This window comes from Daktulosphaira vitifoliae, unplaced genomic scaffold, assembly GCF_025091365.1.
Source record: "Daktulosphaira vitifoliae isolate Bord-2020 unplaced genomic scaffold, ASM2509136v1 Scaffold_1, whole genome shotgun sequence".
NCBI classification, from domain to species: domain Eukaryota; kingdom Metazoa; phylum Arthropoda; class Insecta; order Hemiptera; family Phylloxeridae; genus Daktulosphaira; species Daktulosphaira vitifoliae.
In genome coordinates, this window is record NW_026099572.1 from 50911620 (window position 1) to 50928560 (window position 16941).

At 25.0% G+C, this 16941-nt stretch overlaps 1 protein-coding gene across 2 annotated transcripts; it reads right to left on the reverse strand.

Annotated features, from left to right (window-relative positions):
- Nucleotides 1-17: 17 nt before the first annotated feature.
- On the reverse strand, nt 18-15310 carry LOC126897064 (methyltransferase-like protein 22). Of its 2 annotated transcripts, none has more exons than XM_050670455.1 (7): nt 15286-15310; nt 14869-14972; nt 2484-2603; nt 874-1062; nt 647-697; nt 489-588; nt 18-315 (listed from the first exon to the last, which is right to left on the reverse strand). In XM_050670455.1, the coding sequence occupies exons 2-7, from the start codon at nt 14948-14950 to the stop codon at nt 135-137; spliced, it is 723 nt and encodes a 240-aa protein (XP_050526412.1). In that variant the 5' UTR covers nt 14951-14972; nt 15286-15310; the 3' UTR covers nt 18-134. The 2 variants fall into 2 exon arrangements, with proteins under 2 accessions (XP_050526412.1, XP_050526411.1); XM_050670454.1 differs by having other exon boundaries at nt 22-315; nt 647-814; nt 15286-15309.
- Nucleotides 15311-16941: the final 1631 nt, after the last annotated feature.

The window sequence follows — 16941 nt, forward strand, 5'->3', positions numbered from 1 at the left end:
ATAAAATTTAAATATTATATTTATATATATGTATATTTAATTATATATAAATTATATTTGAAGTATTGTGTTCATTATTTTCTTGTTTGTTGTGGATGCTTCATTTTTTTAATTTTTCTTAAATTATATTAAATTTATGGCTTTTGAACAGTCAACTTTAATAACACTAGTTCTTTAACCCGATTGTAATGGAAGTACTGTGTGAAATTACAATCTAACAACTCCAATTTGCACCATGAAGCTTTATTTAATAATTCAATAAAAAAATCATAACAAGGCGCACAAATGTCCAATTCTGTTGTACTGAATATATATCTACAATCAAAATAATTCAACATAATTACAGTAGGAAATATAATTCAATTAATCAGTGAATATATGTTGACCAGACATAAAATTGCAAACATTTTATTTAATATTTGATATTTTTAAAAAAGTTGACTTAAAATAGAGATGAACTGTCTTATTAATTTCAAAAATGTTGGTACCTTTTCTCCAGGCCAATATACGTAGTTTTATCAGGTGTAATTGTCATGAGTTTTCTTACAGTATTTATAAACTGTTTAGTTATTTCATTATCATACACAACTAAAAATAAGTATTATTTTTATTTAACAACTTTATATTCGTTAGGATTGTAACAAACCATCAGCCGCAATTATGATTTTAACATCTTTAAGTTTTTCTCTTAAAAGTTCTGAAAATAATTCTTCTTTAAAATCAAGCGGTAAAACTGTGGTATGTCCAATTATTAGATCTTTATTTAGATTAATATTTTTCTTTATATTCGATAAAATATCTTTATTATTAACATCTATTAATTAAATTAAATTAATCATTTAGAAATTAATTAAACTAGTGAATTATTTTTACCAGTGAAAATAGTTTCTTTACAATGCATAGCTAATACAATACCAGTCATTCCAACACCAGATCCCAATTCTAAAACAACTTGATTGTAATTGAAAATATCCCTACGGTACATTATGAAATCACTCATTAGTAATGCACTTCTCCATACTTGCATGCCTACTAAGTCCAAAGGTGAACGATTGAAATGTTCTAAAGTAATGTTCAATTTAATTATTTTATATTTTTTGTTTATATATAATCATTATTAAAACTATATACACAAATGAAAATTGTTTCATAAGTAATTTTGTTCTCATTATGTAATCTCAATAGTGTTCAATTAAATAATTTTTACTGTCATAACATGCAGAATAAGATTACAATATTTGTATTATTTTCTTAAATTGTGAAGTGACGAACAATAAAATTTATCGATGATTTAAATTATATGCTGTAGACTAACCATTTTAAACCCTTGGTACACTATTGTGTACTTATAGTTATTTTTTTTAATGTATAACTGTAGTTTTAAAGTTAAATCAATACTTTAAAGACCAAAAGAAGCTAAATAATGTAAGAAATAAAACTAATTAGATATTATTACAAGTTTAAAAAACTTAAAGGATAAAAATAGATTTCTCTAAATATTAATTTCTGTATAAACATTAATCACCCAAAAGAAAAAATTAATTTTGAATTATTTTAAAAAAAGTCAATCAAGTTTGATTGAAATTAAAAAATTGCGCTCTCAAAATACAATTTTGTTGTGCTTATAGCTAATAGTAAAACGGATTAAAATTGTGTGTTAGGTACTACGTCGGATATTTTTCTAAATAAAATGATGATTATTTGCAAAAATTAATTACAAATAAAATTCTCTCAATTATTTTTATATAAAGTCGTAAATTAAAGTTTATTAGTATTCAAAAATAAATTTTATGTTTTCTCTGATTTAATCTGTTAATATTATATTTTATACACAAAAAATGATTACATTTTGATATCTAATGTTATTGTCATGCCAATATTATTTCATTTATAATTGTTAAAAAAGTAAAGAGACGGATAAATTATCTAATAAATGGCAACAATGGAATCCCTTTTCATTATTTATTTAGTACCTGTGTATTATGAATAATAGATTAAACATTTAAAATTAAAGGCTAATACTAGTGATAAAAAAAATGAATTATTGATGTACATTTTGTATGGTTAACCTTACCAAATGCACAATATTAGAGCCGTAGCTATGTCCTGACAAGAGAACATTTGCCAAGGCTAACTATAAAAGTTGTTACACGAACTACTTCAAAACTTAAATTGGTCTTATGGCGCTTTTTAAACGTTTTATACTGTTTACTTATGCTTTAAACAGGTTTTTTAACAACCCCGGTAATTAGTCTAAAGGCACAATTTCAATTATCAATTATGATAAAATGTTAAAAAATTGATCGTACATTTCTTTTTTTTTTGTAGTATTTTTTTCAAATAAGTATCTTTATTTATGGTTGTAAAACAAACAAATTGGGAGTTCGGGCGCAAATTTAATTAAATACCAGAGGCGCTATGAATTCTTGCTGTGGCCATAAATATTATAATGGTTCTATGTATATATTATAATGATATTATACCTATAACAACTTCCTTAATATTCGATTTTCTTTGTAATAATAGATCACCATCTTCATCAACTAGAATTTCTTGAGGATTAGTATTTGTTGAATGACTAAATTTAAATGAACTCCGCACATCTAAAATGAATAAATTAAGTAAAAAATTGAATCCATTGATTAATAATGAACATTATGAAAAAAAATAATTATTTCAATAAATTCAAATAGAATTGTTAAAAGTACTGAAATTACTCAGTATTCGTAATGTTCACCAAACATGTGAACTCGTTCATATATAAATTCATTTTTTGTCAGATGAACACTAGGGTGGCCCTCAAAAATCGAATGTCTTTTTTTTTACGCTACCCCTTAATTTTTTTTTAATGGTCAAAAAATGAGCTGTGCAAAATTTGGGACCGATCCGTTAAGGTTAACCCGTGCCCCCGGGCCTATTAAGTTGAGTCGAAAACGCATATTCGTTTAAAAAAAGATTCTAGAAGTTTAATTTTTTATGCCAAGTACGATAATTATATTAGATTTATTATTTTATGGACAGTTAATTAATGATTAATTACAAACCTAACAGTTTAATTTAATTGTTATTAACAATTTTTAATTTATTTTTTTTTAAATAATAATAACTTTAAAAAAAATATTTTAACAATAATTAAATTATATTATTATAATATATGTATATATATTATAATATATATATTTTGATAATGTACTTTTTTTACAATTAGGAAATTTTTCCGATAATTACTTACTATTTGTAAAACGTATTGTTTCTGTTCTTCATTTGTAGTTAATATATTAATGTAGTCTTAGATTAATTTAATGCCACGCTAGGCTGTATCATTAATGACTCGTAATTTACTTATAGTATTTAAAGCATTTATGTAACTGTTGTTCGCACTCCAAAATGATGGATCAATTTTCAAAAAATCAGTGTTCAGATTAAATAGTTGTAAATTTGATGGTAACTTACTACCAGTTATTTCGTGGGAATAATTACCAATAAGATAAATATTAGTTCGTAATACTTTAAAAGACGCTAAAAGTATTGTACATTTGTGATTAAAACGTATCATTTAATATATAATAATAAACAGGTAAAATATATTTAACGTGTTCACAAATTGTCTGCTGCATTTATACGACACAAATTATGTCAGTTGTCGAAAATAACTCAAATATACTTATCTTTAATAATAATATAATTGGTACTATCTTAAAGTAATTCAGTAAACCAAAATTGATATATTGATACGACAAAATGTAATAATACAATCAATTTTGTTAAATTTGTAATTAATCATTAATTAACTGTCCATAAAATAATAAATCTAATATAATTATCGTACTTGGCATAAAAAATTAAACTTCTAGAATCTTTTTTTAAACGAATATGCGTTTTCCAAAAAATAAAATGAAAATAAATAATTAAAAATCAACAAAATCAGTTATAACGTATTTTAAGACTTTTACATGTTTTTTACTGTATGTAGTGTTTTTGTGGGCTATTTATTGAGAAAACAACATTGAAGTTATTATTTTTGAATTTCTTGTAAAATTTCCTTTACTTGAGTTTTACTTTTATTATTCTAAGTTAAGAGAAAAAAATGTTATGAGACATAGATCAGTTATTTCTATTAAATTTGACTCTTTGACTCAACTTAATAGGCCCGGGGGCACGGGTTAACCTTAACGGATCGGTCTCAAATTTTGCACAGCTCATTTTTTTGACCATTAAAAAAAAATTAAGGGGTAGCGTAAAAAAAAAAGACATTCGATTTTTGAGGGCCACCCTAATGAACACGTTACGTTCACTATAAAATAATGTGTTTATTCTGTGTTAATTAAACTTTTTTTTATTTATGAATAGTTAACCTGAAGTCTATAATTATTCATAATATAAACGATAAATTCTGACAAATTTATCTCTTTAAAAAACATATAAAAGTTATAATACTTTCAATGGCGTAATTGAGTTAAGTGATATAGGAGGTCAAATAAATAAAAAAAAATGTTCTCTAAAATGTTACTCTAAAACCAACAAAAAAAATTATACCTTGTAAATATTATTGTTTGTGGTAGATCATAGAGTGTTCAGTAAGTAAGGAAACGGATTTCTAATGTTTTAATTCTTTACATACTGAACACTTTGTATAATACTTTACTATAGAATTGTATTCTTTTTTTGAGAAAAAATTATTTACCTTTGACCACTGAATTTTTGAAAATAATAATAATATTTAATTTTTTTTTTAGCTTCGATGCGAAGCTGAGAATGTATTAATTTTACTGTGTTGTGTTTTTTTTTCTGTCAGTGAACCAATTTTTTCAACCATATGTCAAAATAACAAAAATCGTATTTAGTTGAAAATATTGCCCTTAAAAATTGAAAATGTTTTCTTTATTCCCTGTAAATGGAGAAAATCCCCCAAAAAATCACAATTTTTAAAATCAGTAAATTTTGACATTTTTTTCTTTTAAAACTGCTATAACTTTTTTAAAAAAATCAACGTATCAAAATATATTTTTTTTAATAGAAACCCTAGGTACTTTCCTTTCATTTGAAATCATTTTTTTAACACGCTTATATTAGTTTCACTTGTATGTTGTGGGTTTGTTTGTAAATCTCCACCAGCCACGTGTTATTACACTCCCGTACCCCTTCGTCTATGACCTTGAGACTAGACGTCGTAACGCATTCACCCCACCCTGCTCACCACTCACCGATAATAATATTTTCCTGTAAAATTTTATATTTGGTTTTCGTACCCGTACACGCGTTCCTGTCATTAATTATATATATATAAACAAATTTTTATTTTGACTGACCAATACCGCCCGCGTCTAATGCGCCTTACGTATATATATTTATATATTCCTACCGCCGCTGACGCCGTTTATACCTTTGGTATAACGTCCCCCCCCCCACAAAACAAGGCTATACCTAGTGCATGATACGTTTATGTACTTATGTCGCCTTACTATATATATACAGGGTGTAAATCTTTCGAACCATAGTAATCTATGAGCGAGTATCCTGGTAAAGTAAAAAATAGGACCTCGTTTTTTTTTTTCCAAAATTGGAGGAATTTTGGAATACCCCCCCCCCCCTAATTTCTCTAGATTTAAAAATAAATCATACCACAATATTCCCCGCAAAATTCTCATACAAATTGAGTGGTCACTAGATTTTTGTAACTTTTGCGACCTCCCCTGAACTTTGGGTTCAAAGTTGGAAAAAAATTTCACATTAGTGTGACCCATCAATTTGTATTGAAATTTCACTGGGAGGCCTTTTAGTTTAATCGATTAAATAACAAGAAAGACCGAAAAACCCACAAATAATGTGATATTTTAGCTTCGATGCGAAGCTGAGAAGGTATTGGTTTTACNGCTTCGATACGAAGCTGAGAAGGTATTGGTTTTACTAAGATGTGTTTTTTTTTTATTTTTTTTGTGTCTGTTACCACTTTTTCTCAGCTCTCACCGAACCGATTTCTTTCAATGATACGTCAAAAGATCACAAATCGTATCTAGTCGAAGACATTACCCTTAAAAATTGAAAAAAATTCCCTCGTTCCCCGTAAAAGGGGGAAACCTCCAAAAAAATTACAAATTTAAAAATCGCTAATTTTCGAAATTTTTTCAATTTTTTTTACTTAAAAGTGCCATAACTTTTTCAAAAATGAACATATCAATATAATTCTTTTTTATATAGATGCATAATATCATTACCTTTCATTTGGTATATTTTTTTCATAAATTTAACCCTTAACCTGCCCACAAGGGGGGATTTAAAATGACAACTTTTTCACAAAAAATTAATTTTTTTAACTTAAATTTTGAAAATGTTCCGGAAGGTCTGACACTTTTATATATATCTTAAATTAAAGCTAATGTAATATGCTTTATCATGAAAAAAAAAAATTTCGGACTTTATCTTATCTTCATGGTGAAAATGGCTACCGAATGCTATTTTTGTGTGAAAATTTTCGATTTTGTATTTTCCATTTTTAACTTTATTATGCTATAACTTTTTGAAAAATGTATGAATCATTACAATTTTTTTATGAGAAGTAGTATTTATATAGATCTTTCATTCGACATACTGTTTTTTTAAATCGGACCATTTCCCTAAATACAGGGGGGATTCAAAACATAAAAATGCATATAGAAAGTAGAACTTTTTCAACGTAACTTTTGAAAGTGTTCCGGAAGGTCTGACACTTTTATATATATCTTAAATTAAAGCTAATGTAATATACTTTATAATGGTAAAAAAAAATTTCGGACTTTATTTTATCTTCACGGTGAAAATGGCTACCAAATGCTATTTTTGTGTAAAAATTTTCGATTTTGTATTTTACATTTTTAATTTTATTATGCTAAAACTATTTGAAAAATGTATAGATCAATACAATTTTTTCATGAGAAGTAGTATTTATATACATCTTTCATTCGACATACTGTTTTTTAAATCGGACCATTTCCCTATATTTGAGGAGGGTTCAAATCTAAAAAATGCATGTAGAAAATAGAACTTTTTCAACTTAACTATTGAAAGTGTTCCGGAAAGTCTGACACTTTTATATATACCTTAAATTAAAGCTAATGTAATATACTTTATTATGGAAAAAAAAAATTTCGGACTTTATTTTATCTTCATGGTGAAAATAGACATTAAACTTAATAAAAAAAATACGATTTTTGTAAAAAAATTCTTTTTTATATTTTTAACTTTATAATGCTATAACTTCTTGAAAGATGTATGGATCAATATAATTCTTTTTTTTGTAGATGCATGATGTCTTTACCTATCATTTGGTATATTTTTTTTATAAATCTGACTTTTTACCTGCCTACAGGGGGGGATTCAAAATGACAACTTTTTCACAAAAAATTGACTTTTTCAACTTAAATTTTGAAAGTGTTCCGGAAAGTCTGACACTTTTATATATATCTTAAATTAAAGCTAATGTAATATACTTTATTATGGAAAAAAAAATGTGGGACTTTATTTTATCTTCATGGTAAAAACAGACATCAAACTTAATAAATAAAATACGATTTTTGTAAAAAAATTCTTTTTTATATTTTTAACTTTATAATGCTATAGCTTTTTGAAAGATGTATGGATCAATATAATTCTTTTTTTTATATAGTTGCTTGATGTCTTTACTTATCATTTAGTATATTTTTTATGTAAATCTGACACTTTACCTGCCCACAGGGGGGGATTTAAAATGACAACTTTTTCACAAAAAATTTACTTTTTCAACTTAAATTTTGAAAGTGTTCCGGAAAGTCTGACACTTTTATATATACCTTAAATTAAAGCTAATGTAATTTACTTTATTATGAAAAAAAAAAATTTTGGACTTTATTTTATCTTCACGGTGAAAATGGCTACCAAATGCTATTATTGTGTGAAAATTCTCGATTTTATTTTTTACATTTTTAACTTTATAATGTTATAAATTTATAAAAAATATATGGATCAATACAATTTTTCTATAAGAAATAATATTTATATACTTCTTTCATTCGACATACTTTTTTTTTAAATCGGACCAATTCCCTTAATACAGGGGGGGTTCAAAACATAAAAACGCATATAGAAAGTAGAACTTTTTCAACTAAATTTTTTAAAGTGTTCCGGAAATACTGATACTTATATATCTTAAATTAAAGCTTATGTAATATACTATGAGAAATAATATTTTCTAATAATCCCTTTTTCATTCGACATACTTTATCTTAATTAGGATATTAATAATGAACTAGCAGATCATGTAGCTTTTGGAATAATCCACCAATTTTTTAAAATTAAACACTATCTAAAGATTTGCATCGAAGCGTTTTTTTTTTATAGTGATTTTAATCACTGTCAGATATCATTATACTTGATCCATCTATGCCACGTCACTACTGTGCCGCGACCCCCCTGTGCTGGGTTTTTTATCATTGAAATTGTTCTAAAATTAAAAATTTTTTTTCTTTTTAGGTCGGGAAAATAAAAGAATGATAATATTGAAATGAATATTTTTAACTTTATTTCAATAGGATAATTATAAATAATTATTTTAATGTAATCGGTACACTACTCTTTCCCGAAATTAATCAATAATGAGAATATGATACATCACTGAGCTTGTTAATGTTTATTTAAATGTTCGAAAAATACTGTTCACTGTTGAATAGTCACTAATTAAGTTGCACATAATATTAGATAACCTTTAAAATATAGCTTATTTTTTTATGCAATAAAATTAATAAATATTACATTATTTGTAGGTTTTTTCGGTCTTTCTTGTTATTTAATCGATTGAACTAAAAATAAACATAGAACGTTTGACACATTCACTCTTCATATATATATATGTATGTATATATATATATATTCCTACAGCCGCCGCATATGCTTCGCGTACAACGTTCCCCTGCGCCTCGCCAGCCGACAAAACACAGCTATACCTCGTGCATGATACGTTTACGTACTTAAGTCGCTTTACACATATATATATATATATATATATATATTCTAATTACTATTAAATATATATATATATTAACACGCTTTAATCTCATTAAGAGATATAGAGTGTATTCATTCCGATTACAAAGGATGATTCCCGTATCGTCATTTTTTGTCACTACCTTCATGTTCCGGGAGTGGGTAATTTACGCGTCTGCTGCTTTCCTTGGATGTGGTAGCCGTTTCTCAGACTCCCTCCCCGGAATCTAACCCTGAATTCCCGTTACCCGTTACAACCATGATATTGATAGTAACTACTATAATAACACGACACTAAAAAGTGAAAAATAAATATAGTTTTTTTAAACTATATTTTTAGAAATTCTAATACGTTACAGAGGGGATTCAAAATAGTAACTTTTTTTTGAACCAGTATTTCGCGAGTTAAAATTTAAAAATTTAGTTCAACTCAATGCAATTATATTTTACTAATGCTACTAAAACGCATTGTAATATACATATTGGTATATACTACTATTATGTTGATATAATTATTATTGTAGTAGTATCAGATATCTACGTATCTGATGCGTACACTTTGTCCATTTTACATCGGTCAGTACTACATTGACCATTTTAAGTTAAGCTTCGATTACATTGCCTGTTAATTTTGAGCAGTATTACAATACCTGAACAATTTGCACACTGTTCGTAAAATATAAAATTATTAAAATAAAAGTAATAAAAATCAAGTTCTGAATTAAATGAAATAAAAAACAAACATATTTTTTTTATTTTAAACTTTGAAAGCCACAAACAAGTTATGTTATATTATTAGGATCGCAAAATAATGTTTTTTTTTTGTTTTAAACAGTTTTTTTATCGACATATATTTTATGTTTTAATCATAAAAATATTTTAAATTCTTGTTATATACTAAATAATAGTATATTGTCTATGTTTAAATTAAGGACTAGGAGACTAGAGGATCAGTATCTAAGCATAAAATTAGCCTATTCTATGATGTAAATACATTAGCTGAATGTGTTATCATGATCATACCCCGTTTATAAACTCAACAAATTTCGAATTCAATAATAATAAGATACTATATTATTAACATAATTATAATTTTTAAGCTGTGGTATTTATTATTGTTTAAAACATTTTATATATTTATGTATACAATGTTTAATTGTCAACCACACCTGTTTAAATATTTTGTTAAAATATTTAAATTCAAGTTTTAAATGGTCAGTTGATAAATTATTATTTTATTTTTAAGTTTATATTTTAATAATAATTTTCTATTTTCATAAGTCCATAAAAATTTAAGCAGTTGTTATTTTTTTAAAAAGATTGGTCTTATGCTTTTCAAATAATTTAATAAATACATAGGTTTCTCGTGGCCGTATCATAGAATATCTATTTGCATGTTATTTAATCACTTGGACTAAATATATGACAATATAGGGAAAAATCAATAGCTGATTATTTTTGGTGAATTTTAAAATTTGTGTTGAGATTTAACATTACATAAATTTGGTATTTATTTAATGGAAACTACTGATGCAACGAATTTTCTACATTTATAATAGAAACTACATTATTTTATATATATAATAATTATGTATTATTTTATAATTTTTAAATAATATATTTATTTTGAAATAATTATGTAATTTATCATTATTTAAAACTATAAAAAATATTTTTTAATATTTTTCAATCAACAAACAGGCTAAATTTTTTTTGGTAAAATCTATTATTATAGCCATAAAACCAAACTTTTTCAAGTAAAATTTTTTTTCCGTCATTAATTGTTTAAATTCAGATCTAAAATTTGTATTGACCAATGTTATTATCAACGAACTAATGTACCTACATTTTATAAAAAAAATATAGAAGTTTTGAATATGTAACAAAGTCTATAGATTGAACCAGATTCATGAGTAGATATTACTAAACTATTTTATTTAAACAGCTGAATAATATGAATTTGCAATTAGAAAATCGTCAATAGGATAAAACTATTTCTAAGTTACTGTTTTTACAAGCCCTGATGCATGAAAGTCATTCACTATGAGATTAATAAATAATAAATCTATAAAATAAAATAATAAATAATGTCTCATATCTATTATAATTATTGAAGTATACAGTAATATATATTATAATAATTACTATATATATATATATAATAAAGCTAATGCAAAATTTGGAGTATAGTTTATAATCTATGATGACATATAATAAAATAATTTTAGGGGTGCTTTATATAATAATAAAAGTAAAATTTCGATTTAGGGGACTATTGAGATTTTTGGGGGCTAAGTCCGTTCAAGTCTCCTTAATATATGTTTATAATGATAACTCATTTAATGTTAAAGAACAATAAAGCTATAAATTTCAATTTTTTCAACATCTCTTTTGATAAATAAATCTCTTAACTTTATTTTTATTAAATTTATATCAAAATAGTTATAATTATGCACAAAATAAATTGGGTTTGAGTAAGTTAACTTTTAAGAATTTTTTAAGAACATTATTTGAACATTTTAAATTGATATTTACTTATATAATTAAAAGTACATCCGAGATGATACAAAATGATACAAGTTTTGTTCAGGACTTCTCATACTTTTTGACAAAAATTTTACGCTGTCGACCTGATGCAACCTCATTAGTCGCCTCTTATGACTGGCAGATAAAATAATATAAAATAGTCAAATTTAAAAAATAATTTGTTATTTTTGGTATACAGCAAAAAACTTAACTTCCTACATTTATTCCATATCTTAAATCGTTTTTACAAAAAATATCACTTACATCTTTTATGGCTAAACCATCGATATGGAAATTACAAAATTTGTAACTTTATCGTTCTTATAAACGTATTTATGCTTTCATGGATTGAAATTAAAATTAAAGAAGAACGATGAATTATTTAGAATATTTACAGATATATTTATATCTTTAGTTTTATATTCGTTACAGAGTTCATCTTCAGAATGACAGTTATGGTCCGAGTATATAAGTTACACATTCAGTATTAATACAACCTCGGATTCGTAATATCGCTTCAGAGATCAACTATGCGAAGAGTTAGATCAAAATAAAACTAAGGACATAAATATATCTGTAAATATTCTAAATAATTAATGGTTCTTTTTTAATTTTAACTTAAGCCGCCATAGATTATATGTCATGTTTCAAATCTTAAGATTGGTATGGGGAAGATGAAACAAGTTAGCTATTATTATAGTAAAAAAGTGACTTTTGTATCGTATTTAATAAAATTATATTAAAGAGAGCTACTCCACTACTCGTTATAAGTCAATAAGGGATGTGTGATTTAAATATTAATTACATTATTTTTTTTAGTTATATTGCTATTATTTTTCATTTCCGCTATCAATAATATTAATGAATAATAATTAATAATTTTGTTTTTGTAAAATTATTCAATATATTAATTGAACTGATACTTAAAAAAAGTAGTAAATTCTTAAGAAGTATAAGATCTTCAATTTAATAAATTATTTTATAATGTGATGCGAATTATATACATTTAACATAATTTAGGACTATCACGATATGTCATTGAATTGATATAAATTGTTTAAAAATCAAAAATAAATAAAATTCTTCGAATCAAAAATATAACCGATTGGTTATTGGAAATATTCATCTTAAGGTAAATTGTTAAGGAAATTAAAAATGTTGATAAATCATAAACATTTATTTAAAATTAAAATTATATTTAAAATAATAATTTAAAACTAAAAAACATTTAAGATAAAAAGCCACAAAAATTACTAAAAAAATCTTGGATACGTATTGAGTGAATGTAATCACTAAGTAATATTATCACATTTTGTCAGTTAACACAAGATTAGAAATGAATTTTCAATGTGGCAAAATCCCAATGAGTAAATTATTCTTAAATATGCACAACTTAAACACAAATATTAATAAAAACGGTAGCACAGTGGGGTTGTGGCACAGTATGGACGTGGCATAGTGAGACAAGTATAGATGTTATCTGACAGTAATTAAAATCACTATCATAAGAAACGCTTCGATGCAAATCTGTAGATAGTGTTTAATTTTAAAAAATTGGTGGATTATTCCAAAAGAAAAATTTTCAAAAGTTAAGTTGATTTTCGTAAAAACGCGTGTCAGATGAAAGGGGTATATATAAAGTATTTATCATTAAAGAATAAAATTGATTCATGCATTTTCTAAAAAGTTATAGCAACATAATGTTAAAAAAAAACAGTAGCATAGTGGGGTCGAGGCACAGTGTGGACGAATTTATCTGATTAAAATCACTATCTTAAGAAACGCTTCGATGCAAATCTGTAGATAGAGTTTCATTTAGAGAAATTGGTGGATTTTCCAAAAGCAACATCAACTCTTATTTCTTTAATTATATCCTAATAAGTAGTTCTTTGATTTTAAAATATAATATATGAATAAATACTAATTATAATTATTAAATTTAGTATGAAATTGATATTCAATAATTTAATATTGTAATTTATATGGAGAAATTATAAAAATAATAAAGAAGTTATATTTTGCTTTACTTTTACGTGTATAAAAATTTAAAGGGCTTGATATAATATTTTTCAATAAAAATTGTTTGTTACTATAAATAAATGCACTGTACTACAAGGAACTTTCATCAGAAGCAAAAATATACTTTTCTAAATCAACTTTTCGCGTTGTTTTCAAATCTGCAATTAGACTTTTTCTATCACTTCTAAGTTTTAATATTATTACTAATTATATATATTATTATATATAAAATAATAATTAAAAGAAAAAAAATTTGTTTTCAAATTCACTATGGTGAAAAATCCAGAGGTCAAATTTTTTTTCAAAATAAAGTATATAACATTAGCTTTAATTTAAGGTATACATAAAAGTGTCAGTCTTTCCAGAACATTTTCAAAAGTTAAGTTGAAAAAGTTAATTTTTTGTAAAAAAGTTATCATTTTGAAACCCTTCTTGTGGGCTGGTAAAGGGTCATTTAAGGAAATATTTATCAAAAAAATATACCAAATGATAGGTAGACATCATGTATCTATATAAAAAAAATTATGGCAATTTTAAGTAAAAAAAATTGAGAAATGTCAAAAATTAGCGATTTTTAAATTTTAAATTTTTTGGGGAATTTCCCCCGTTTAGGGGGAACGAGAGAATTTTTTTCAAATTTTGAGGGTAATCTCATCGACTATATACGATTTGTGATCTTTTGACATATTTTTCATCAAAATCGGTCCAGCGAGAGCTGAGATTGAGGGTTCACAGACAAAAAAAAATAAAAATAAAAAAAAAAACACATCATATTAAAATTAATACTTTCTCAGCTTTGCATCGAAGCTAAAATGGTTTAATTAAGAAAATGACTAATCGATAACTGGTGGAGAACTTTTCTTATAATTTTTTATGCGAGTTGTTATTTTCTAAACGACCAGCCATTTTCTTAATTAGATTATTTTTATATTTTATAAAATTGTTAAACATGTATGTTGCCATTTAAAAAAATAATTTGACATCCTCTTAAGGTATAATTAATAAATCATGAAATCTATAAAATTAAAAAATACCAAGAAAAAATTTTCATAACATTTATTATTAAAAAAAAAAATGAGTGGCTAATATTAAAAGATAATATTATCTGAACCTAAATTTTTACTTTTAAATGGCCAGGATAACAATTTCATTAATTTCCATGTAATAATTAAACATAAAATATTAGGTAAATTATGTTAAACTATTGCGGTGGAATCGGAACTGGGATACTTGAAAACAAACTCTCTAATAACAATAATTCTGGTCGAAAACGGCAACACTCTTTTAACTAAAATCTTTATACACGGGTTTAACAGAATTCATACTAACTATGAATTGTAGAGTTTGATGATTCATTTGATTCATTCATTTCTTGAAAAACTTCAGATTGTAATGTTATCGATCGTTCCATTGTTGCAAGTCTATTTTTTTAACTTCCTAATTCAATTTAGAATCATCATGTCACGACATTCGATACATGTTAAAAAAAAAACAAAAATTTACTTTATAATTTGAAATCTACTTTCTACATTGTAATATAAAATAATCTATTTTTAATAGTACCATCGTTACATTAGAACGATGGTATTACATTACGCCAACATTTAATTTCTTAGGGTAGATAATGCTAGAATATTTAACTAGATCGACTAAGTTTGTTTTGTCATTCATGCTTCAATATAAATCATATAATAGCTATTTTGTTAGACTGAAAGGCTAACAATATATATGCGTAACTATAATTACCTGTTTTTTTATTGGATCATAACACGAGCAAATTATATTTTAATGATAAAATTAATTATATTTCAATAAGTTTTTTTATACATAATAAGTTATATTTAAAATAACTATTAAACAATCAAATAAATTAAGTAAAATCCTTTTTCGTTGAATTTAAACAAAATTTGATTAATCTGTAAATAAATTATAAAAAAAATGATTAGAAATTTACAGTTGATGAAGTGGGAGGTCTTAAAAAATTGGTACGTGACCATACCCACGATTTCAGCCCTCATAGCAATCTGAAACCAAAAAAAAAAAAAACCCAGCACAGTGGGATCGCCGCATAGTGGGGACATTGCATAGTTGGGTCCAGTATAGATTTAATCTGACAGTGATTAAAATAACTATCATTATAAACGCTTAATTCTAAGAAATTGAAGTTAAGATTAATATGCAATCAAGAAATTTTATAATAACTATTTACAGTATATTTATCAGAAAAGTTCGACTTTTTTACATTTTTATCGTAATAGATCACTTAAATAAAAATCATAGTAATAATTTCTAATTAACTTTTGGTGTTTAAAAAGATTTTACAATGGAAATATTCAGAATTTAATTAATTTTAATGATTATATATCTAAAAAAAACAATAAATATAAAGTTGTTAAAAAGATTTCCTCAATTGAGCGTGTTATAAAATTTGATTATAATTGTAAAAATCTATCGTTTAATTCAGGTGAAACTAAAAATCATTTTTTTTTTTAATTTATGATTTATATAGCTACATTAGGGTGTCCCTTATTTATAAAATTCAAAAATTACAAAGTGCCACCCACTAGAATTATTTGAATACATGAAAAAATAAATTGTACAAAATTTGGAGACGATTGGTCAACTCTAAGACGTGCCCCAAGGGGGTTAAAAATAACCCCCAAGGGTGATTTTTTAGTTTTTTATGTCTATCTCAAAAAATTTAGCTTTTGCGAAAAAGTTTATTTGGACTTTTTTGTAGTTATACAATTTTTCTATAAAAAGTATATATACAACAATTTTCGAAAAGTTCTTATTTAGCCCTAAAAAAATAAAAACGTATATGTTCTATTCTTACCGTTAAAACTGTTAATTAATAAATTTCGACATACTTTTTTTTTAAATCAGACCATTTCCCTATATACGGGTGGGCTTCAAATATAAAAACCCAGCACAGGGGGGTCGCGGCATAATGGTGACGTGGCATAGTTGGATCAAGTATAATGATATCTGACAGTGATTAAAATCACTATAAAAAAAAAACGCTTCGATGCAAATCTTTAGATAGTGTTTAATTTTAAAAAATTAGTGGATTATTCCAAAAGCTTCATAAACTGTTAGTTCCTTATTAATATCCTGATTAAGACAAAGTATGTCGAATAAAAAAGAGATTATTAGAAAATGGTATTTCCCATAAAAAAATTATATTGATCAATACACTTTTCAATAAGTTATAGCATTATAATGTTAAAAATGTAAAAAATAAAATTGAGAATTTTCACACAATAATAGCATTTGGTAGCCATTTTCACCTTGAAGATAAAATAAAGTCCGAAATTTTTTTTTTCCATGATAAAGTATATTACATTAGCTTTAATTTAAGATATATATAAAAGTGTCAGACTTTCCGGAACACTTTCAAAA